We start from the raw sequence: 20,981 nt of genomic DNA on the forward strand, positions 1-20,981 counted from the left end.
TACACTGAAGATGAAACAACATCAGCAAACTATGGCACATTTTCACGTTTTTCATGTAACAGGCAGAGAAAACTTGACAGAAGCTTTAAGAAGTAGTACTAGACCAACCGTCTAAATATGTATGCCTCTAGAACCATGGTAAATAGGAGTACCATACAGATTGGACAAAAATGGTGAAGGTATTTCAGTGCTGGATACAGTATTAATGCCAAAGAAAAGGACAGAAACGTAAGCAATTCTGCCCTTTACATGCGTGCCAAGCAGTCAATCTTAACATCCCAGAGAATATTGCTAGTAGTGGACCAACTTCACACAGTAAATCAGCCCAAAAGACTTGAAAATGCGCTTTCAAATGTCTGTTTTTCCAAGGCTGTAAACTGCAAATGTAAATTGGAACAGCTGCTTCTCATTCTAAGAAGTTAAATGACTATGTATCTTATGCTCCGGGAAGGGGAATTATTTAAAAAAAAAAAAAATCAACCTCCTTATCAACAAGGACATTTGCAAGTAAGCAGGAAGTCCCTATTCACTAAACTCGTATCTTTATTCTGTTTACATTATCTAAAGAAAAAAAAAATAATTTTGGCAGTATAACTTAACAACTGATTCGCCAAAGGACTTTGGTAGATGCTTTCACATAACAAGGGGACTTTTATCATTTTAAGTGCTTTTGAGGGACAGGAATCTAAATTATTACAACTGTAGGTAATAACTGATTTTAGAAGGAACAGTTTCTATTAAAAAGCAAAGCCCATCACCATACACACTTTTCTCAGTAAAATCAATAATGGGAAGAAAAAATATTAATGTATAAGATAAATGATAGAAACGGATATAACAAATATATTACAGTTGAGCAGTGGCAATTTTAAAAAGACAAAACATGGACCTGCATAAGCCTAGCTTAATGTCATGTTGATATAACATCTCCTGAATTTACTGGGCTTCATAAGAGGTCCTTCCCACTTGTTTTGTCTCAGTTTATCTCCACTGACTGCAAAAGTGAGATCTGAGTCAGAACAAGTACACAGCCTTATCCTGCAAAGCAAACTTTGGCTCCCACCAACTTCAGCAAAAGTTACTGATCAAGACAGCAGCCAGCACTCAGGCAAGTCAACATTATAATAATTTTAAAGTGTGCTAATTATACAAACAAGTTACTTAACTACATCCAGGTTACACTTCTTAACTGCAGGGCTCATCCAAAATTAAAAAGCAGTCCATTCAAAATACATTCTCTGCACTTCTACTGCACATCCTGCTGATCCATATCCAAGATCTCTGCTGAGACACATTACAAATACGGTATTGAACTACTGTGTCTGAAGCACACACTTGCCAGTGCACTAACAGACACCAGAGTCTCCAAAAATTAAAAGATTAACAGTTGTCCTCCAGAAGCAGTAATATTTTCTTCAGTTGGACTTAAAAATCTTGTAGAAAAAAACATTTCATTTCATATCTGCATTCCAAAATACACAGAAAGGCGTTGATCATTAACCACCTGGCCATCTATTACAGCATCTTGTAAAAGAAAAGCACAAATCAGGACATAGCAATAAGCACACTTAGTCCTTTGGACAATTTCCAAGCTATTATGAATACAAAACCTAGGTGAGAGTTCACATTAGTTGTAAGTTTAATTATTAAACAGGACAGTACTTCCGTTCCTGTCTTAATCCTTACAGCTGGTGATGGTTTACCAGTAACTGTCCAATGAACAAAAGACAAAAGAAGTAGCCACTCATGACCATTATCTCCTCAATAAGAAGCATCACCATTGCCTATAAACCAACTTGCTATGTTTCCTAAAACCACACCTTGATTAAGGGATGCTGATACTGCCCTGCTGATGAAACAATCTATGTGCAGATCTTAACTGACACAACAGAATTTTTGTCATTCATTTCAACAGATGAAAAATCAAATAAATATTTTGACTTAAAATAAGGTTTGCAGAATTAAACCTGTTCATCCTGTTCAAACTCCCAAGATCTATTTCAAAGCACGCAGCAGAGAAAATAAACACCTGGATTACTTGTTGAGAGCTGAAACTTACTTAATTGTTTGAATAGAAATAATTTAACTGTAATTTTATCAATAACAAATAGGAAGCTTCGCTTAATAATACGCAAATTACCTATTTCATAGAATTATAGAATTCTTTAGGTTGGAAGAGACCTTGAGGATCATCGAGTCCAATCATAAACCAACACTGCCAAGTCCACCACTAAACCAAGTCCCCAAGCACCACATCTACACATCTTTTAAATACCTCCAGGGGTGGCGACTCAACCGCTTCCCTGGGCAGCCTGTTCCAGTGCTCGACAACCCTTTCAGTGAAGAAATTTTTGCTAATATCCAATATAGCCTCCCCTGGCACAACCTGAGGCCATTTCCTCTTGTCCTATCACTGTTACTTGAGAGGAGAGACTGACACCCACCTTTCTACAACCTCCTTTCAGGCAGCTGTAAGAGTGCAATAAGGTCTCCTCTGAGACTCCTTTTCTCCAGGCTAAACAACCCCAGTTCCCTCAACTGCTCCTCTTAAGACTTGTGCTCTAAACCCTTCCCTAGCTTCGTTGCCCTTCTTTGGATGTCTCCAGCATCTCAGTGTCCTTCTTGCAGTGGGGGGGCCCAAAACTGAACACAGTGGTTGACATGCAGCCTCACCAGGTACAAATTAATCTCAAGTTGTTCAGATCACCGCTCCATATTTCAGCTTATTTCCATTTTCTAAGTGGGAATATTCACCTACTTCCTTGGCAGACAAAGAGAAAACAGCAGAGCAAGGAAAAAATTGAGTTGTTTGCAAATTGATTCGATTTTGATTCTCAAAAACATCAAGCATAATCATATTGAAATTCAACCAAGTAAGGCAGCTTTTCTAGAAATTTCAAACGCTCCATAAACGGTAAGTATTGCTGTTAATTTGAAGGCTGAGACACTTTTGTTTTCAGCATTTGCCCAAAAGCCCAAAATCTGATAGGTATGTAATGATTCAATTAAATGTTAAAGGGAAATACAATCACAAAGTAAGTAGCATATATCAGAGGGATTAAACCATGAAAGAAAACATAAAAGCAGTTTTCAGCAGATCATAGTATCAACCCTTCTCTTTCTCAAAACTCTTAACAAATATATCCTCTGAGGTCTAAAAATCTACCCTTTCCCCTTGATGTTAAGTCTCCAGGAAAATAAAGGGAGAATTAACTGATAAAAAATGGCAGAAGTTATCAGCCCACTTTCCTCCACCTTTTCAGTTTTATTTGAGTGAGTGAGCAAAGGAACACAAGCAAGCGCAGCACAAACAGTTTGGTGCTCAGCATTTTTAAGTCATTCTTTTCACGCAATTAAATATTTCAGAAGAAGTAGTTGTAATTTTTGTCCTTGCAGGAAGGATGGATGAGGGGAGGAAGGGAGGGAGAAGGAGGAAAAAAATAAAAAGAGTAAGAAGCAATAGTGGTATTCTGAGAGCAAAGTGCCCATCCATCGATTGTGAGGTAGTATTTCAAGTTACTTAAAAGCTTCCCTCAAGCAGCTAATTAAGAAATAAAATTGACAAAAATTACAGGAGCAGCCAGCTAACCTTCCTGATCCAAAGCACAGTAGATAACACAGTGTCAGGGGACAGAATGCAAGGCTATAAAAAGAAAAACCATATGTAAACATCTCATGCAAGGCTTAAGAAGGCGTGCTCCCCACACTGGGGAAAAAATAATCAGAAACAGCGTTGTACAGCACTACTTTCTGATTAAGACTGAATGGATGCTGCAGGGTTAGGTGATGGAAATGGAGTAGCCATCTGCAGGATGACTTTGTCCCTAAGAAACAGATACTGAGACAGGCAAAACAAAAACTGACAGCTGCCTAACCTCCAGGCTTAAGCAAAGACTACCAAAACATTATGTTACCAAGAAACAGAAGAGAAAAAGATCTTACAGTTCAAGTACAGCATGAGTGGATGTATAAAGACATTTTAAAATTAACACGAAGTACTGTAAGTGAGAAATTGCTCAAAAAAAAGACCAACGTTAAAAACTTAAGCAGCATGAAGTGCTTTCACAAACCCGCTGGCCCCAAGATGTAGCTGAATTCTCTCCACTAGCACACTACCCAGCGACCCACCGTACTGCGGGCACCCAGAAAGCCTCAAATATCAGAGCTGCCTACTGAACATGATTCTCCTCTGATCACCAAGCAAAGTACTCTTGGGAAACAGATTTTGAGTACGAGATAAAAGACCTGTTTTAATGAAGGACTCTCCACTTGTCAAGCAGTGGTCAGACATCACAGGGTCTTCATATAGAGATGGGCAAAAGAACCTTCCTCCCTTCTCTAACCCCTACTACATCCTGTATCACAAAATATTGCTCCCTTTCAGTTACGCTGTTATCACAGCATAACAACACGGACCTGTGAACCAGGTCAATAAACTAACCTGGATTCAAAAAAAAAAACCAAAAACAAAACAAAAAAATCAAAACAAACAAAACAAAACACAACACAAAAAAAACCAAACACATGCTCCACCAATCTTGGCTGGACAAAAGGTAGAGAGTTGTTTTCTTAAATATAATTTATATTTTATAAAAAATATATATATTTTTAAATATATATATAAAACATTTTTATATACATATTTAAAATAAGACTCTGATTAACACACCTTTAAATGTGGCCTTCACAGAGGAAAACCGCCTGCTCCCAGACAGAAGAAAAGCTACAATGGTAAAAGCAGAGGGTTCTTTTTCCTTCTCCATGCAAAACACACTGGAGCCCAACCTGGTTATCCCTGTATGCTACTTTAACCTACATATTAACTAATATGGGAAATATACATTCAAAGTTTTTGAACAGGCAGTATGGACACTGAAGACGTTTTCATGTGCAGGTATGAGTGCCAACTCCACACGTTTTTAAGAACTGCATGCTTGGAAATACCCAAAGACAAATATCCCTACCTGCCCACAACCTGTACGGAATAAGACCCGCCACCAAGAATCTTACTCAACAAACGGCAGTTCAGCTTAAACCAAGTGAATTGATGATCTCTTTCACAAATCACATAGATTTGTAAAATAATTTATTATGTAAAAACACTAACAGTTAAGCACCAGCAGAAACATTTAAGTGCCGGCACTACCCTCTCCTGGACACAATTAATATTGCAATGTGCTTAGTGTTCTTTAAAAAGGTCATGCTAGTACTTTTCTTAGGCACCCTAGGTGCCCTAACAAGGTGCCTGAGATCCCTCCTCTTTCAAGGGGCAAAGGAAGAGAAATAAGAACAACTAACCGTTCATTTCAGAGAAAAGCCAGCTGCACAGCAATGCTGATCAACCAGTCCCAGGCAAATCCTTGTCCTAGGAGAGCTGACCCACATAACCTTACCTTTCCCTGCACCTTGTCAATTATCTGTAAAAAAATGAGTCTTTAACTATCTTATGTTTAAAAGATTATCACATTTCCCAGTGAAGAGGTGTCGTAAGAAAAGCAAGGCACATAACAGAATCTTAATAATTAGGAATACAACTTCTGCCTCCAATTCTGTCCGACTGAGCTTCTTTTCCTGCCACCAGAAAGTAGATTTAAACTTGGATTCAGGAAATAAGACCATGTGACACATTTAGGTACATGAGTACAAATCATGTCACATATATAGACATTATTTCTAATATTAGTATAATTTTTTTCTGTCAAATAGGTCGTATTATTGAAATCAACAGGTCAAGTATCAGCCGAAGATTAGTAATTGCAGAAAATATAGCTTAGAAGGGACATCAGGACATTTTCCACCCTATTTCTTACTACAACTTAAATCCTTTTAAATAAATACCCAGTTCATCCTGTTCTAAAAAACTACTGCAATGACAATTTCAGTTATTCCAGGAATCTATAATAGGGCTGAAATACCCTTTTCATTAAGTATCTTGCTAATTTCTGAACTACATTTCCTTGGCTCAAACCGTAATCCAGTATTTGCTTTCCTATCCCTCCACTGGACTTTAAAAACTATTTTTGCTGCAAGAAACTTTCACGTATTAGAAAACAATTATCATATCTTTCCTCAGTTTTGTTTTCACCAGGTTAAACAAAGCAAATTGCCCTCCCACTTAATAGCTCAAGTACTACAAGTGAACAGATTACTGACCGTTTTCCCCCTGCAGAGCTGCTTATAGTGGTGTGACAATGCAGTGCCTCAAGACAGATAGTGCCCTGGCTAAGGTCTTATCAATGTTAGTAAGTATAAGGATTATTTATACTGTTCCTGCTTACACATCTCAGTATAGTCATGCACACAACTGGGTTGCATAAAAGGAAACACAGAGTAACTGACCATTTTCCCTCAGGATTCCTAGAAGATCTACAGATGCTAGGACTTGGTGAAAGAAAAGGAAACATCCAAATGCTCTGTCTAGTTGAGGAGGCAAATCAGAAATTTCAGCCAAAGCTGTCTTGTTTGGAGACCAAAGGGAATATTCAGGTTTATCATTCAATCTTAACTCATTCTCATTTGCAGACCTGGCTTACATTCTGATTGCATTCAGTCATCCAGCAACAAACCCAAGTCTGGCAAGAGGCACCCTTGTGCACATACAGACAGATATATGGACTTCTGTGTAAAGGATATTCAGCACCATCCCCTGGGCACTTTGACTAAAGTTGAAAATTATATTCTCTGTTGCTCCTATTTCTTAAACTAAAAATAAAACCAGCGAGAGAGAAACTTATGTAACGTTATTTCTTCTAGATCAAGTTCAACAATGACCATAGAAAGGTAAATAGGAAAACTTACAGCAGAAGTACTACATGCTCCCCTCTATTTGAATGAATACAGTTCAAACAGGAAGAAAAGTACACAACATACTTCCAGAGGAAAAAAAAAGGATTAGGACCAAAGGCATGAGAACTACTTGAACAGCACAGAAGCAGACATATTTTCTTCCCTTGACCACCCCCCCCCACACACACTTGCCTCAGGCCACTCCCCAGAAAGTAAGCATTGAATAACTGATGGCGTATATAAGTAACAGATAAGACACCGCTGTGCCAGCGGGAATAAAACCCAAAGTGTTTATGAAATATATATCCTGATATTTTAAAGTGTGCCTTCGCAGTTAACTTCCTGAAATTAAGAAGGGCCATTTTCACAGTCATGTGTGAAAACTCTACAATTGTCATCTGTGGAGTGTTTGCCTCCATCTCTTAAGTACCCGCTGTCATTCACTATGAAATAACAAACACAGTCGCTGCCCATGATTTCTCACTCTAATGCCCTTTCTCCTGCCAATTCCTATTACAGGTGATTGACATCTACTTCAGAAGTTAATTTAAAACTGAGGAAGTTAAAATATCCTTACGAAACTGCATATGGTTATTAGATCATTGCTTGCCTTGAGAACTAGCTTGAACTGCTTATTTCTACAACCATAAGCACTACTGACAAAATTTTGGTATTTGCTGAGTCCAGCACCTTAAGCTAACATGCTGCTGTTATCTTGACAGAGATGTGCCACGTAATGTTCTCATTTCAAAAATTCGGCCAAGTTAATGTCTTTGGGGTAGGTTGTCTTTGTTGGTGCAATAACTATTTGCTGATATTTACTTAACTGTGTTTACACACATTAAGTAAAGGAAACCACACAGCTACTCAGCTAGATACCTCCTGGGTAACCTTTTGTTTCTAGAGGTGTTTTGAGAGAACTGATGGGAACACACAAGAGCTCTCCAGAGCATGAAAGGCAGCTCAGTTTTTGAAGGATAAACATATCATATTCCCTCTTCTATCATTTGGAAAGATAGCAATATAAAAAGTGGCCTACAGATGGGAATTCAAGAAGCCATAACTAAACAGTGATGATGAGCACAGAGCCACCAAATTCAGAATACTAGTGAGTGTAAAAAAAAGAATGGGGGACACTGAAAATCATTCATCTTAAAGAATAAAATAAATTGGTAGAAAGGGTGCATAGATTTGAAGAGATTTTTGGTGTGCACACAGACTTCCCATACGTAGACAGGAGTTAAAAATAAAATTGAAAAGGCCCACCAAAATCTATATATAGGGGTGGTTTTTTTCAGTCATTCAGGTCTGCCCAAAAACCAAAACAGACATCCCAACACACAAGCATGCCATAGCCAATGTATCTGCTTACATGCCTCTACACCAAGTAGTAGGGAAGGAACTAAGAGGATTGCACAAGAATTTTCAGTACACATACAATTAACCAATGCAGAACCTGATAACACAGTTACTTCCAAGTGCTTTCCAGGCAATTCCCACACAATGTCATTCCCTCTTTACAGGTACATCTTACCGCAGCTTAAGCATTGATCTAGTAAACTGACCCAAAATGTTCTTTTTAGAACTCATCACCAAGATTCATATTTTGTCAAGTACCAAGTTTTAAAGAAGAAACAAAGTTTAGTCCTTGATCTCGCTACACATGTAACTAAACTCAAAAGGTTTTGTGTCAACAAGTGTTTTACTTTAAGTTAATCAGCCTTTCCTCTCCAGAATTTATAGCACAAATGATGAAAAAGAAACTAATTTTTAAGTGCTGAACGAGGAGGAAGAGAACTAGACAGTGTTAAATCCCTGCCTACAACGGAAGTTACGGCTATTCAGTCAGATCAGTACAATCACTGAAGTACAAGTTGAGTTGTCCAGGCACAGAAAGTTAACACCGGTGTAGTTTATTTGCATAGGGAAAAAATCCCTATAAATACAGCTGTTATCCTCAGATTTGAGCCTATGCCAGGTGTTGAAGCAATTCAGTTATTGTGGCTATAAGCAAACACGACACACACAAAAGAGAGCAATACAAGCACTGCAAGCAGACCAAACCTTGACAAAGTCATCAGTTATAATCCAACTCTCAGCACTAAGTGATAATAATTTAGATACATTCAATACTGTCATTCAGAACTGCAAAACAGAACATCATTTTGAATCACCAAAAAGCTTCTGCTTGACATGAAACCTGACAGTTCACAAGGCCATACTGTAAATGGTGGTTTTAATGAGCTGGAAACTGGCACAAACTACAGGCCAGAGCACAGGGGTGTTTTCAGACCTAACTGATTTAATAAGACCTTAGTGCCCGGATACCAGTTAGATGCACAAAACCTGTAAAAATCTGGGCCTACAAATACCTTATTGAATTACTAACACTGTTGTTCAACCAACTATAGACAGAATCCTCCAACCACTTTGTACTCTATGGAATCTCTGAGCTGCAACACTTCTCAAAAAAAAAACCCACAACAAAAAACCACCACGAATACGCAACTCTTTCTTAGAGATACAATTGCACTTTAGCATGCAAGACTTCACAAAAATATTTTTACCTGTTTTTCTCTAAATGCTTTGCAAATGATGGCTAATCTAATTCTTTTTACAGTTAGGAAACGGAGGCACATTTTATATCATCTCTAAGCTTACATCAGACAGTAGCACTGCTAGGAATAGCCCACCCAAACATCTTATTCTCAATACTGTGCCTCCTCTACCAGGCCATATCACATAGTCAGAAGGCAAACTGTTCCTACTCACTACTCAAGGAAAGCCGTATAGCAGTAACACAATTACCCTCTCCAACATCGAGCCCTTCTTTCTTAACACAGTGCCTTTCGTAATTGAAGCAAAATCATTTTTCTGGTTTGGAGTTTTCTTTTTTTTTCCCCCCTTGCATACTAACAATATGAGTGCTAAAATTCAAGACTTTCATGAAAATGTATGTTAATTTTTTTTATTCAGTGCTTAATGACAAGTTTCAGTCCAGTTTTAGTGAAAAAAACTGGGATGCAGTACAAAAGAAACACTTTGCTGCCACCTAGATGTAAAATCTTCAAGGAACACAACAGAAAAATGCATCTCCTTTTTCCTTACTGACTTTCAAAGCCAAACTCTTTCCTTTCTCAATGTATTTAAAACAAAACAAAAACAACAAAAAAAGCTACAAATTGAAACTTTCTGCTTTTGAAAATAAAAATATGAAACATGTTAAACACATTTAGATCCCAGATCTAAGTACCTCATCTTTGGTAGTGACCAGTGGTAAATGCTTACAAAAAACGGTTAAGCATCGTGCCAACAGAGTACTAAACCCAGCATCTAGCAGTCTACAAGTTACAGCTACCCACAGCTGAAATCTACATCATGTCTCTGTGTTCAGCAGTCTCTAATGGATGCCACCAATGAGTTTAAACTCTCTCCAAACCAATTTATACCATCACCTCAAACACTGCCTCTCCCAATGAGTTTCATAGCTCATAAACAAGGGAAGATACTTTTTACATATCTTTAACCTGCCTTTTGATATCCTCAATAAATGCCCTTTCAATTTTTCTAATGTGATTAGAGAGAATTTCCCTGTTCACCATAACGCCAGATTTCTTCTGTTGTTTTTTTTTTTCTCTCTCCACAATTTATTTTCTAAACCTGAAAAGGTTTAGCATATGTTCTTAATCTTCATGCAGAAGCCATTCCATAACTGATCACCTTGCCACCTTTTTCTGACTTGTTTCCACAAAACTCTGCAGAACATTCACAAAGTAGTCATGGTTTGGATTTAGACTCTAAAAAATGATGGTCTTTGTTTCCTTCTATTCTTTTCATAGAAATTCCTAACATGCCTGTTACCTGTTTGACAATTGCCAGTTGGTGAGCAATGAGCATCATTTACAGTGACTCCAGGATCTGTGTTCTGAGTGACAAAAGATTTACCACTGTATGCAAACTAGTTTTTCCTACACATATTACTTGTCATTTAACACTCAACTGACACACATTTTTATCACCTTGTTATTCAAAACCACGAATTACCGTCAGCTCTTGTTTCCAATACCCTCTATTTTACACCATACGCAAACGCCACCATTTATGTTGAATACCACAGGTGTCTGTGAGGCTCAGGTGGGATCTGCACTATGCTATGCAAACTGGCTACACGCTCTGCTTTCTCTCCACTTGTCACTTTTTAACCATGAGAATTTTCCTTCTTTTTCCACAGAAACTTTGCTTTCCCAAGATTCTTTTGTTAGAGACTACTATCACGTTTTTTCGAAAAATCATAATATAACATGGTCACATCTATAACAGTAAGTTAAAAGAACCTACGTTTGTCCCTCAGACGCTCACGGGTCAACCCGAACTACAAGAAACTTCCTGAGACTCAAAAAACAGCCTAGCCAGATACAAACTACCCACTCAAAATGAACCCTCCTCTGGGCTAACTCCCAACCTCTTGTCTCAGAATTGTTCCAGAGTCAGATCCAAGTCGTGGACTATTCAAACAATTCAATACTATTCTCTTTTTCCTGAGAGAGCTGGATGACGTCATTGCCAAATCCCTGTCCATTATGTTTGGGCAGTCTTGGCTCACTGGGGAAGTTCCGCTGGACTGGAGGCTGGCGGATGTTACTCCCATTTACAAAAAAGGGCGGAAGGAGGATCCGGGGAACTACAGGCCTGTCAGTCTGACCTCAGTGACGGGCAAAGTCATGGAACAGGTTATCTTGAGTGCTATGCTATGAAGGAAGGGCTGTGTATGTAGTTTTCCTTGACCTCAGAAAAGTCTTTGATACAGTTTCTCATAGTGTTCTGGTTGAGAAACTGGTAACTGCTGGCCTGGATAGGCACACCCTCCTTTGGGTTAAAAACTGGCTGGATGGCCGGGCCCAAAGAGTGGTGGTAAATGGGGCTAAATCCGGCTGGAGGCCGGTCACCAGTGGGGTTCCCCAGGGCTCAGTGCTGGGTCCGGTTCTGTTTAACATCTTTATCAATGACCTGGATGAGGGGACTGAATGTACCCTCAGTAAATTTGCGGACGACACCAAGCTGGGAGGCTGTGTCATTCTGCCCGAGGGTAGGGAGGCCCTTCAGAGGGATTTGAACAGACTGGATCGTTGGGCTGAGGCCAATGGCATGAGCTTTAATAAGGCCAAGTGCAGAGTCCTTCACTTGGGCTATAAAAACCCCAAGCATCGCTACAGGCTCGGGGAAGAGTGGCTGGAGAGCTGCCTGGTGGAGAAGGACCTGGGGGTGTTGGTTGACCACCGGCTTGATATGAGCCAGCAGTGTGCCCAGGTGGCCAAAAAGGCCAATGGGATACTGGCGTGTATCAAGAATAGTGTAACCAGCAGGAACAGGGAAGTGATCCTGCCCCTGTACTCGGCACTGGTGAGGCCGCACCTGGAATATTGTGTCCAGTTTTGGGCCCTTCGCTTTAAGAGAGATATTGAGCTCCTGGAGCGAGGCCAGAGAAGGGCGACTAAATTGGTCAAGGGGCTGGAAAATAAAACTTATGAGGAGCGGCTGAGGGAGTTGGGGCTATTTAGCCTGGAGAAGAGGAGGCTGAGGGGAGACCTGATTACGGCCTACAAATACTTGAGAAAAGATGGTGGGGAGGTGGGGGAAGGGCTCTTTACATTAGTGTTGGGTGACAGAACAAGAGGAAATGGGTACAAGCTTAGTCAGGGGAGATTCAGGTTGGATGTTAGGAAGTATTTCTTCTCTGAAAGGGTTGTCAGCCACTGGAATAGGCTGCCCAGGGAGGTGGTTGAGTCCCCATCCCTGGATGTGTTTAAGAATAGGGTGGTTGATCTGCTTAGGGATATGGTTTAATGGGGATTAGGGACGGTTGGACTCGATGATCTCTGAGGTCTTTTCCAACCTAGAAATCTATGAAATCTATGAAATGAAATTTAGCAGTTCCAGTGCCTGGGAACATTCCCAGACAGTGCCTAGTTCGTTATTAGACAATCTGATATCATATATCTATATAACAATATCTGACTAACACATACTTAAATACTATCCTCAAGAAGTGTGGATATTTTCCCATCGCAAAATTAGTAACCATGTGGGTGAACATGCTATTCCTTATTGTCATTTCTACAGTTTGACCAGTTCAGTAGTTATACTGACAAATCTTCTGTGAAGCTTTACTCTAAAATTGGCATCACATCCCTCTAGCACCATCAGCAATTTCAGTGGCAAACTGCACATCACTAATAAAGATTCAGCAATTTAAAAAATCATCTCCTTCAGAATCCTTGGAAAAATATCACATCGTTACGGGAGATCGTTACTTTTCTACCTCATTGTTCTTAAACTTCGATTAGCCCAGGTTGCTTTTTATCCTTACTCATAATCCATTGAGCACATCTGTGATGTGCAAACTCGAGTCAAATTCCTCTATATCGCCCACATGCAAAGATCTGATGTTGGATCAGCTTTATCTTTCTAAGAACTCCTGTCATATACGGTTATCTACAGCCAAATGGCAGGCTTTTGAATTCTTATACTTTTTTTAAAAAAATAAATACTTATTTCAGGCAGGCTTTTATGGCCACTAAGAAGTTATTTCTCAAAACTTGTTTTGATCTATCTCATTCTCATCTGTTTCTATGCTGTTTTCTGTTGACCTCATTTGAATACCATTCCCATTTAAAAAAAAAACAAAAACAAAAAACCAAAACCAAACTCAATTAATTTCTTTTACTCTGTTGCTCAACTATAAAAGGTATACAAAGAGGCTTGAGATGTAAAAAGCCTCTCTGATGGGCAGTGCATGTTTCTGCCTAGTTTCTGATATGGTACCTTTCAAACAATTTCCTTGCCTTTACAGGTTTTCACCCCTTTTCAGTGTTCATTTCAACTTTTTACTTTTGTCTAGTTACTTCTTTGCAATTAAATATGACTATGATGGATTCTGGAGGAAGAGTTCATTCTTACAAATACGTTCATTTTGTGTACACTGTGGTTCCTTTCAAAGAATGGATCTCTCACAGTAAGTATGAGCTAGGTATCACCTGCTGCTCAGGACTCAATCAAGACTTGCTTCTATATGTAGAAGTTCTCTGATTATTCACCTGGAGAAGTCACACAGTTCACAGCCTTTGCACTGCATCACTCACTCAGCCCCTAAGGCTGCTGCCCTAGTCAGAGGGCTGACAGAAACCCCTCTTATTTATACTCTGGATTCCAATCCATTCAGATTCTTTGATATCCATCAATCAAGTAGGTAAGTTAAATGCAAAGCTACACTCTCATTGCCAAGGAGGGAAAGGAAATTCAGACAAACAGTTCTAAGAGCAATGTGTTTAGTTTTACAAAGTAGAAAAGACACTGACAGCCAAATATACAAACTCTCTCTTCTCCCTAACCCATGACTTATTTTCTTGGTTTATTTCAAGATTACTGATGCGTTCCGTCGTTCAATTCCAACTCGGATCCCCAAACCAAAGCCTACAAGCACAACCAAAGTACCTGTCAAAATTCCTGCTGGACATCTGATCAAACCACTTCAAGACAGCAGCTCTGGAAAGCTACACATCATAAGGACTGTGTCTAAAACCTGTCTTCAAAGTGGAGGGAGAAGGTAAATAATTTTCTATGATTTATGACATTAAAATGGATTTAAGCAATCTGAATCTCCAACATTAATGGTTTCCATTGGAGAAAAGTCTGAAACCATCCACATGGTCAGCATGTCAATGGTCATCAACCATAGGACATCAAGATACCAGCCAAATTCTTAGGAGCCAAAGGTAACTGTATGTTTGCAGGGACCAAGCTCTGCTCACATTTTTCTGGTGTAATTCCAGAAATTGGCCCTCACAGTAGAGAAGCACGAGACACTTATTTTTTACTGTGAATTCAGTTTTGACATGTTCCACAAGTAACAATACTAACGTCGTCTCAGTAGATTTATAAAAACATGTGGTTAATCAAATGAAGAGGGGTTGAAGGAGGCGCTGTTTGGTTTTCAAAGTTGGCCTAGTCAAGTTTCAGTATGGTTACCTCATGTTCAGTAGCAAAGACAGAATGGAGAGAGTTATGGAGAAATCATATCTTTTATCATGCATAGAACTTAAAGAAATGCAGAGTTCCTCGTTTTGCTGAGAATCACTTTAAAAGTATAATTTGAAGAAGAACAATTCTCTCCCCAATGAGTTAACTAGTATGATTATCCCCACTCAAATTTGTGCAGATGTTATCTTAGGAAAAAGATGCAAGAATTGAGGTGGATATTGTTCATATTAGCTGTATAAACTCACACCATTTTATTTGGACTATAGTATTTAGATTTCGGTTGACTTAAGCAGTATTTTGGAACCGATCAAAATTTGTGCCAAGCTTAACAGCGAGTTGTGCCTTACACAGAAGTACAATTTTCTTCTTGCACTCCTCCACAATTTTCCCATTCCTTTCAACGCTCACATTCAAGTAAAATAGGTAACTACATTAATAAATCTTAGTGAAAGGGATTTTTTTAACCAGACTAACTCTTTGTACAAGTAGTTCTAGTGCATCCATGAGATAAGTTGCCTTTTTGCTTTTATTAAAAGAATAACTTCTTTAAAAGACTTAAAATTCACTCAAAGTTTCCTTTCAGCCAAGGCACAAAAAAAAAAAATAAAATTAAAAATTAGAAGAGGCTCCAGGTTCGTTGTTTTCAACCTTCTGAGATACAGTGATTGCTGGTCTGACAATAAAATTTCTGATTGTTCTACTTTAGAAAGTTAAAACTAACAAGATACTGTTACTGTAAGGAACCCTCCACAGGAATCCTGTAATATCAACTAACACGAGTTACTGTTTTAGACTATAGAAATTAATTTCTTTCCCTGGTATTAATGCCTCCCTCATTCTTCTTCCCCTAACAGAGTGCATTCCAACAATCTAAATGGCTCAACTGATAATTTGTGGAAAAACTCCTTTCACATAGGTCTTTCTTTAAGAACTGTCAAATCATGATTCCTAAATAAAGCAAAAGTTGGTGGTGATCACAGTGCCATAGCCAGAATCACGATCGTTTTGCTGAAGCAAGGAGAGATTGTGATGCATTCAGTTACCTGATTTCTTCCCTTTTGTTTCACAGCTAAAAGTTTAAATTAGCACTGCTACGTGACTGTTTTTGCAAACCCACAACAGAAATCTATGCCTCCCTCAACAGCTTCACAAGAAATTCTCTAGGAGTACTTAAAAAAAGGAAAAGTTTAAAAAGATCAGTCCACTGAAAAATTATTTTGGCTTGTGTCCTCCTACAAGCCTCACTTGTGGCAAAGTGCAGAAATTAAAGAATGACTCTTCCATATTAAAAAGAAAAGGCTCCACGTTTCATTCCCTAAATCTGCAGGTAACGATGAAGTTCCAAGGCCCCATGCCATGTGTACTCAGTTCACAGAAGCACCCCGCTATACGTTCTGCAGCTTGCAGAATGAGTGTATGTAAACATGAAGAAACAAACTCAAATTTCAAAAAGCAGCCGTCAACTTGGCATGCTAATCAGGGACATCTTCAGTACAAGAACAAGTTTCATCAGAAGGGACAGCAACTCATGGATGAGCCAAATAAAAGAAAAAAAATAAATACAAATACAAACCTCTCCACTCACAGATCCACCAACAGATCTCAGATATGACCAAGTAACAAAACTCCCACTGAATGTGCTACAACGAACAGTCTGCTTCTCAGTAGTTGGAAATCACGTTACGAATTGACGCTATTTGGCACTTTTTATTGCCAGTCTACAGAAAGACAAGAAAATCTTTGGCAAAAGACTCATTCCCACAAACAACACCCCTTCCTTTAGAATACACAAAAGACCCCGCAAGTGCTGTCAAATCATCACCCACGATACCATATTATACTTCTCAACTATTTGTACTGCTGACATAGAAGAGTTTCCCTGTCTTTTGCTTTGTTTCTTGGGGATGACACAATCCATTCTACCTATGAGGGACACAGTCTACATAGGCTCTTAATTAAGGATCTAAACAAACTGACGAATAAGGACACTAGACTCCTATGGGATTAAGGGAGACAAAGAAAGCACGGAGAATGAAAGACAAGGAGTGGTAACCTAAAAGGAGGAAACTGGAAGACTTTCTGAAAAACAGAAGTCCATCTCTCTCCCTCAAACTGCTTGGGAGATGTGGCATGCTGGCTACAGGCAAGATATGGACATTTATAGTGCTGTGAGAAGTGCTCTTTCTGTTCATGGAGAGAAGAGGAAAAAGCTGGTGTCTTTCACCAATAATAAACAAACTCCTGTTATGGTTCAACCTCAGCTGGCAACTAAACACCATGCAGCCACTCGCTCACCCTCCCCCACCCCCAGGGCATGGGGAAGAGAACTGAAGGGAAAAAGGGAAGGAGGCTTCTGGGTTGAGATACAAACAATCTAATAATTGAAATAAAATTGAAAGTAATAACGATAAAAACAATATTAAAAATAATATTAGAATATACAAATGAGTGATGTGCAGCACAGCTGCTCACCACCCACTGACCAATCTCGAAGAACAGAAATTCTGAAACCACAACCTTGGAAGAGAGAGTCGAGCTTCCCAGTCAACCCTTAACTATATACTGAGCATGATGTTACATGATATGAAACATTCCATATCTCCAGTTGCACAATATGGAATGTTCCATGAACATCATACTTAGTACATAGATGAGAGTTGGCCAGGAACCGCACTCGCTCTCTTCTGGGATTGTGGTTTTGGGATTTCTCTTCTTCAGCACCACTGGCTGAGGACAGGCTGGATGTTGGTCAGCGGGTGGTGAGCAGCTGTGCTGCACATCACTCGTTTGTATATTCTAATATTATTTTTATCATTATTACTTTTAATTTTATTTTATTTCAATCATTAAATTGTTCTTATCTCAACCCATGAGCCTACTTCCCTTCTTCCCTTCAATTATCTCCCCCATCCCCCAGGGGAAGGGCAAGTGAGCAGCTGCATGGTGTTCAGCTGCCAGCTGGGGTTAAACCACGACAGTCCTTAGTATTCCTTCTCCTCTCCCTTGTAGTTCTGAATGCAATATCAAAATCATGTTCAAGACTGGACATAGCTGTGATGAGAACTGGAAAAAGGGAGGGAAGGAAGCCCCACAGTTAAATAACTTGGGACATGTGTAACACTAAGCAACACTGTTACGTAGAAAATAATCCCTAACCACTCTCTCCATAAATCTCCTCTCAAAGTTAAAGGTTTGCTGAAGAAGTTATCGGGCAAGATTCTTTAGTTTGTGTCATGTGACAAGGTAAACAGATGGCTAATCCCTTCTGGGTTTTTTTTTTTGGTGTTTGGTTGGGTTTTTTTACATCTATAAACCACCTGCAGCAGGGTAAACATGTCTCAAAGTGAGAGTAACTACCTTTAATCTCTAGTATGGATTCTAAAATAATGATTCCCAATGTTGTAGCCAAAAGCAAAACAAGAATTACTTATATATCTGTATACTAGGATATACATTTTATGTTTTCATACCCTTTAAGTGAGTCTAAACATCTTTCATACACTTTGTCTTAAAAGTAGCCTCTTCTAACTACAAGTTGCTAAAATCTAAGACACTTTTGAGGCCTGAGTTATTAGGAAGACTCTTCCATTGGTTAGGACTTGTTCTAGGGCCAGTCTTGAAGGACTCGGCCAAAGACCAGTATTTTAAAAGTCCATTTTCAATTCTTCTGCTTTGCACCTATAGTTGTTGGCAGAGATGCTTTTCTGAAATAGGTCAGCAAATGAAGCTGGATAGTAAACATTTTTAATGAAACTTGATGTTTCACAGAAATAAACTTGATCAAGTCTGTCAAAAGTGCTTGCTAATGGGAAATTATTTTCCTGCGTTGCTGCTAACACTGTAAACCCTGATTTCCTATTTAATGCTAACTGATTTTAAAGCATTTTACAGTATCCATAAGATGTGGTACAAATTAACTTTGATTTTACATCTGTTGTAAGTGAAAAATAGCTACACAAAATAAAAGTATCAGATGTTCGTCTTACTTTACTGACGACTTGTGTCAACTTCATACAACAAGCTCCACATAAAGAACCTGCCAACAAGTTTACAAAGGTGGGATGTGGGCAGCAGAGCATATGGTTTGCTCAACACTCACCTGTAATTATTACTCATAACACATTCAAAGAATGTTCTTGGAGTAAAGTGCATATAGTGCTTTTAGCATAGGGCTGAATTAGACACCTCCAGAGGTTCCCACCTAAATTATTTTAGGAGCTCTACAATGCAATTGCAAAAAGCCAAGCAATTTTACCTAACCAGAAGAGTTGTGATTCGCAGTCTCATCTCAAAGACAGACGGTTTATCCATCACGTCAAAAGTTTATCATCCAAGTCCTGCTTTGTATCCAGTTTCTAAAGGAAAGCTGCCAACATCATAAAAATCAGCTTACCACCCACCTCAAATGAAACCTCTGGTTGGCAGAATGTGCAGGTAGGCTCTTAAGATATTTAGAGCTCCTGAATGAAAAATTCCTAAGGAAGAGCATTTACTATCAGAACTGGAACTGCTTAAGGAACCTACATGAGACTAAAACCAAAAATGGAATGCTCAGGAGCCTTATTAGGGCTAGTGACCCCTCTTTACTACATACATGAAATTTTTGTATTACTCCCCGTCAAACTATTCTCCAAGTACCTTTTTACAGGAAATAAGCAACCATTGTCAAGACACTGGAAGATGCGGAGTGTTCCCAGAGATGCAGATAACTCGAACTCTTACCAATATTACATCTTTTTTAAAAATCTTAAAAAAAAAGAAAAAACAAACAAACAAACAAACAAAATGCAGCACTATAAAGTCTTAAAGTCATCTTAGTTGCCTAGATCTATCTAAATTTCCACACTAAATCTCAACTTTACAGATGCAAGCTGTAAAGAGCTTCAAGATACACTGATAAAAGCCAAGTGTAGGAGCCATATAATATAATCATCTGGAAAAGAGACCAATCAGTCATAGTACCGTGCTCCGAAGAGCAATGGCTGGAGAAAAGCTGTTTAGTTCCCGCCCTTTTACAATAACACATGGCAAGGGTGATGTGAGGCAACACAGCGAGCACATGGGTGATGCTCTTAAAGTACCACAGATACTTTTCCCCCCAAAGGCTCTACTATGGATTTACTGCTTCCAAGGCCGTTCAGAACTGTAAATAACTTCACGTCTGTGATCAACACACATTATGCAACATCCTTTCATCAAAGAAGCTCAGTGTGGAAGAAAATACAGTTTAGAAGCTAAATGAACACAGGGGACAGCTGAACTCTGGACTAAAAGCAAGTGATTTTCTTCCTTTCTCCTCCTCCCACCTCCCCGCTTAAAATTCGCTTAAATATATTATTCTCGAGTGGGTTCCTGTTGTTACTTAAGTACTGATACTTTAGTTTGCCACTTCATCCATTATCCCAGATCTGAAGGGTCAGCGATTAGAGCTCACCCGGCTGCCGAGATTTTGCTTACAAGCAAAACCGCCATCGGTAGCAAGCAGGGAAAAGCGGGCACAGGAAGAAAAAACGAGTGAGAGAGGAAAGCCAGGAGTAGTCAATTAAACGCGGAGAAGGGAAAGTCGGGGGGCTGAAGGGAGAAGGGAAGTGGAAAAAAAAAAAAACCACAACGCAAAGGAAGGAGGGTCGGGGTGGAGAGGGCTGGCCCTCAGGAAGACTGTTGAAAACCCAGCGTGAGAAGCGAGCTCCGGGAGACGGGTACCTGGACTGCTGCCTGCCCCGGATGGAGTCTCCCACCACGGTTCTTCCAGCGTGTCCCCCATGCTGCTCCCGCCGCCGCCACGCGCGGGGGGCGGATCGGGGCGGCACACTGGGCCCGGCCCGGCACCGCCCCGCAGCCGCGCCTGCGCACTGGCACCGCCACCGCCCGCCCGGCGGGGAGGCGGCCCCGGGGAGAAGGCGGGTGGGGCCCTCCTTACCGCCTCCGAGGGGAAAATGATGCCTCGCGAACGTTTTACAGATTTTTCTTTTTTCTTAAGTAATAAAAGTAGGTGTTCAAAATGCATAGGGATTTTTCGTGTTTTTTTTTTTTTTAATGAAAAATATAAATGAAGCGGGAAAAAGAGGAAAGGAATTCAAAATATTACCCCCTCCTTCACAATATCCTTTTTTTTTTTTTAATTGCCTGAATCTGGTTTGATGCTGTAAAATACCTAC

The 20,981-nt window shown here is 39.5% G+C and overlaps 2 protein-coding genes across 2 annotated transcripts in view; one reads left to right on the top strand and one right to left on the bottom strand.

The window, feature by feature from the left end:
* Positions 1 to 15,768, top strand: part of FILIP1L (filamin A interacting protein 1 like) — an 86,498-nt gene extending 70,730 nt beyond the window's left edge. The window contains exons 5-6 of the mRNA XM_086623673.1: positions 14,205 to 14,389; positions 15,678 to 15,768. Of these exons, the coding sequence (XP_086479799.1) occupies positions 14,205 to 14,389; positions 15,678 to 15,768 (276 nt within the window). The remainder of the gene's footprint in view (positions 1 to 14,204; positions 14,390 to 15,677) is intronic.
* Positions 1 to 20,587, bottom strand: part of CMSS1 (cms1 ribosomal small subunit homolog) — a 252,196-nt gene extending 231,609 nt beyond the window's left edge. The window contains exon 1 of the mRNA XM_086623861.1: positions 20,527 to 20,587. Within this exon, the coding sequence (XP_086479987.1) occupies positions 20,527 to 20,587 (61 nt within the window). The remainder of the gene's footprint in view (positions 1 to 20,526) is intronic.
* Positions 20,588 to 20,981: the final 394 nt, after the last annotated feature.

The sequence above is a fragment of the Tauraco erythrolophus genome, chromosome 1 (genome assembly GCF_009769465.1).
Source record: "Tauraco erythrolophus isolate bTauEry1 chromosome 1, bTauEry1.pri, whole genome shotgun sequence".
Lineage (NCBI taxonomy): Eukaryota > Metazoa > Chordata > Aves > Musophagiformes > Musophagidae > Tauraco > Tauraco erythrolophus.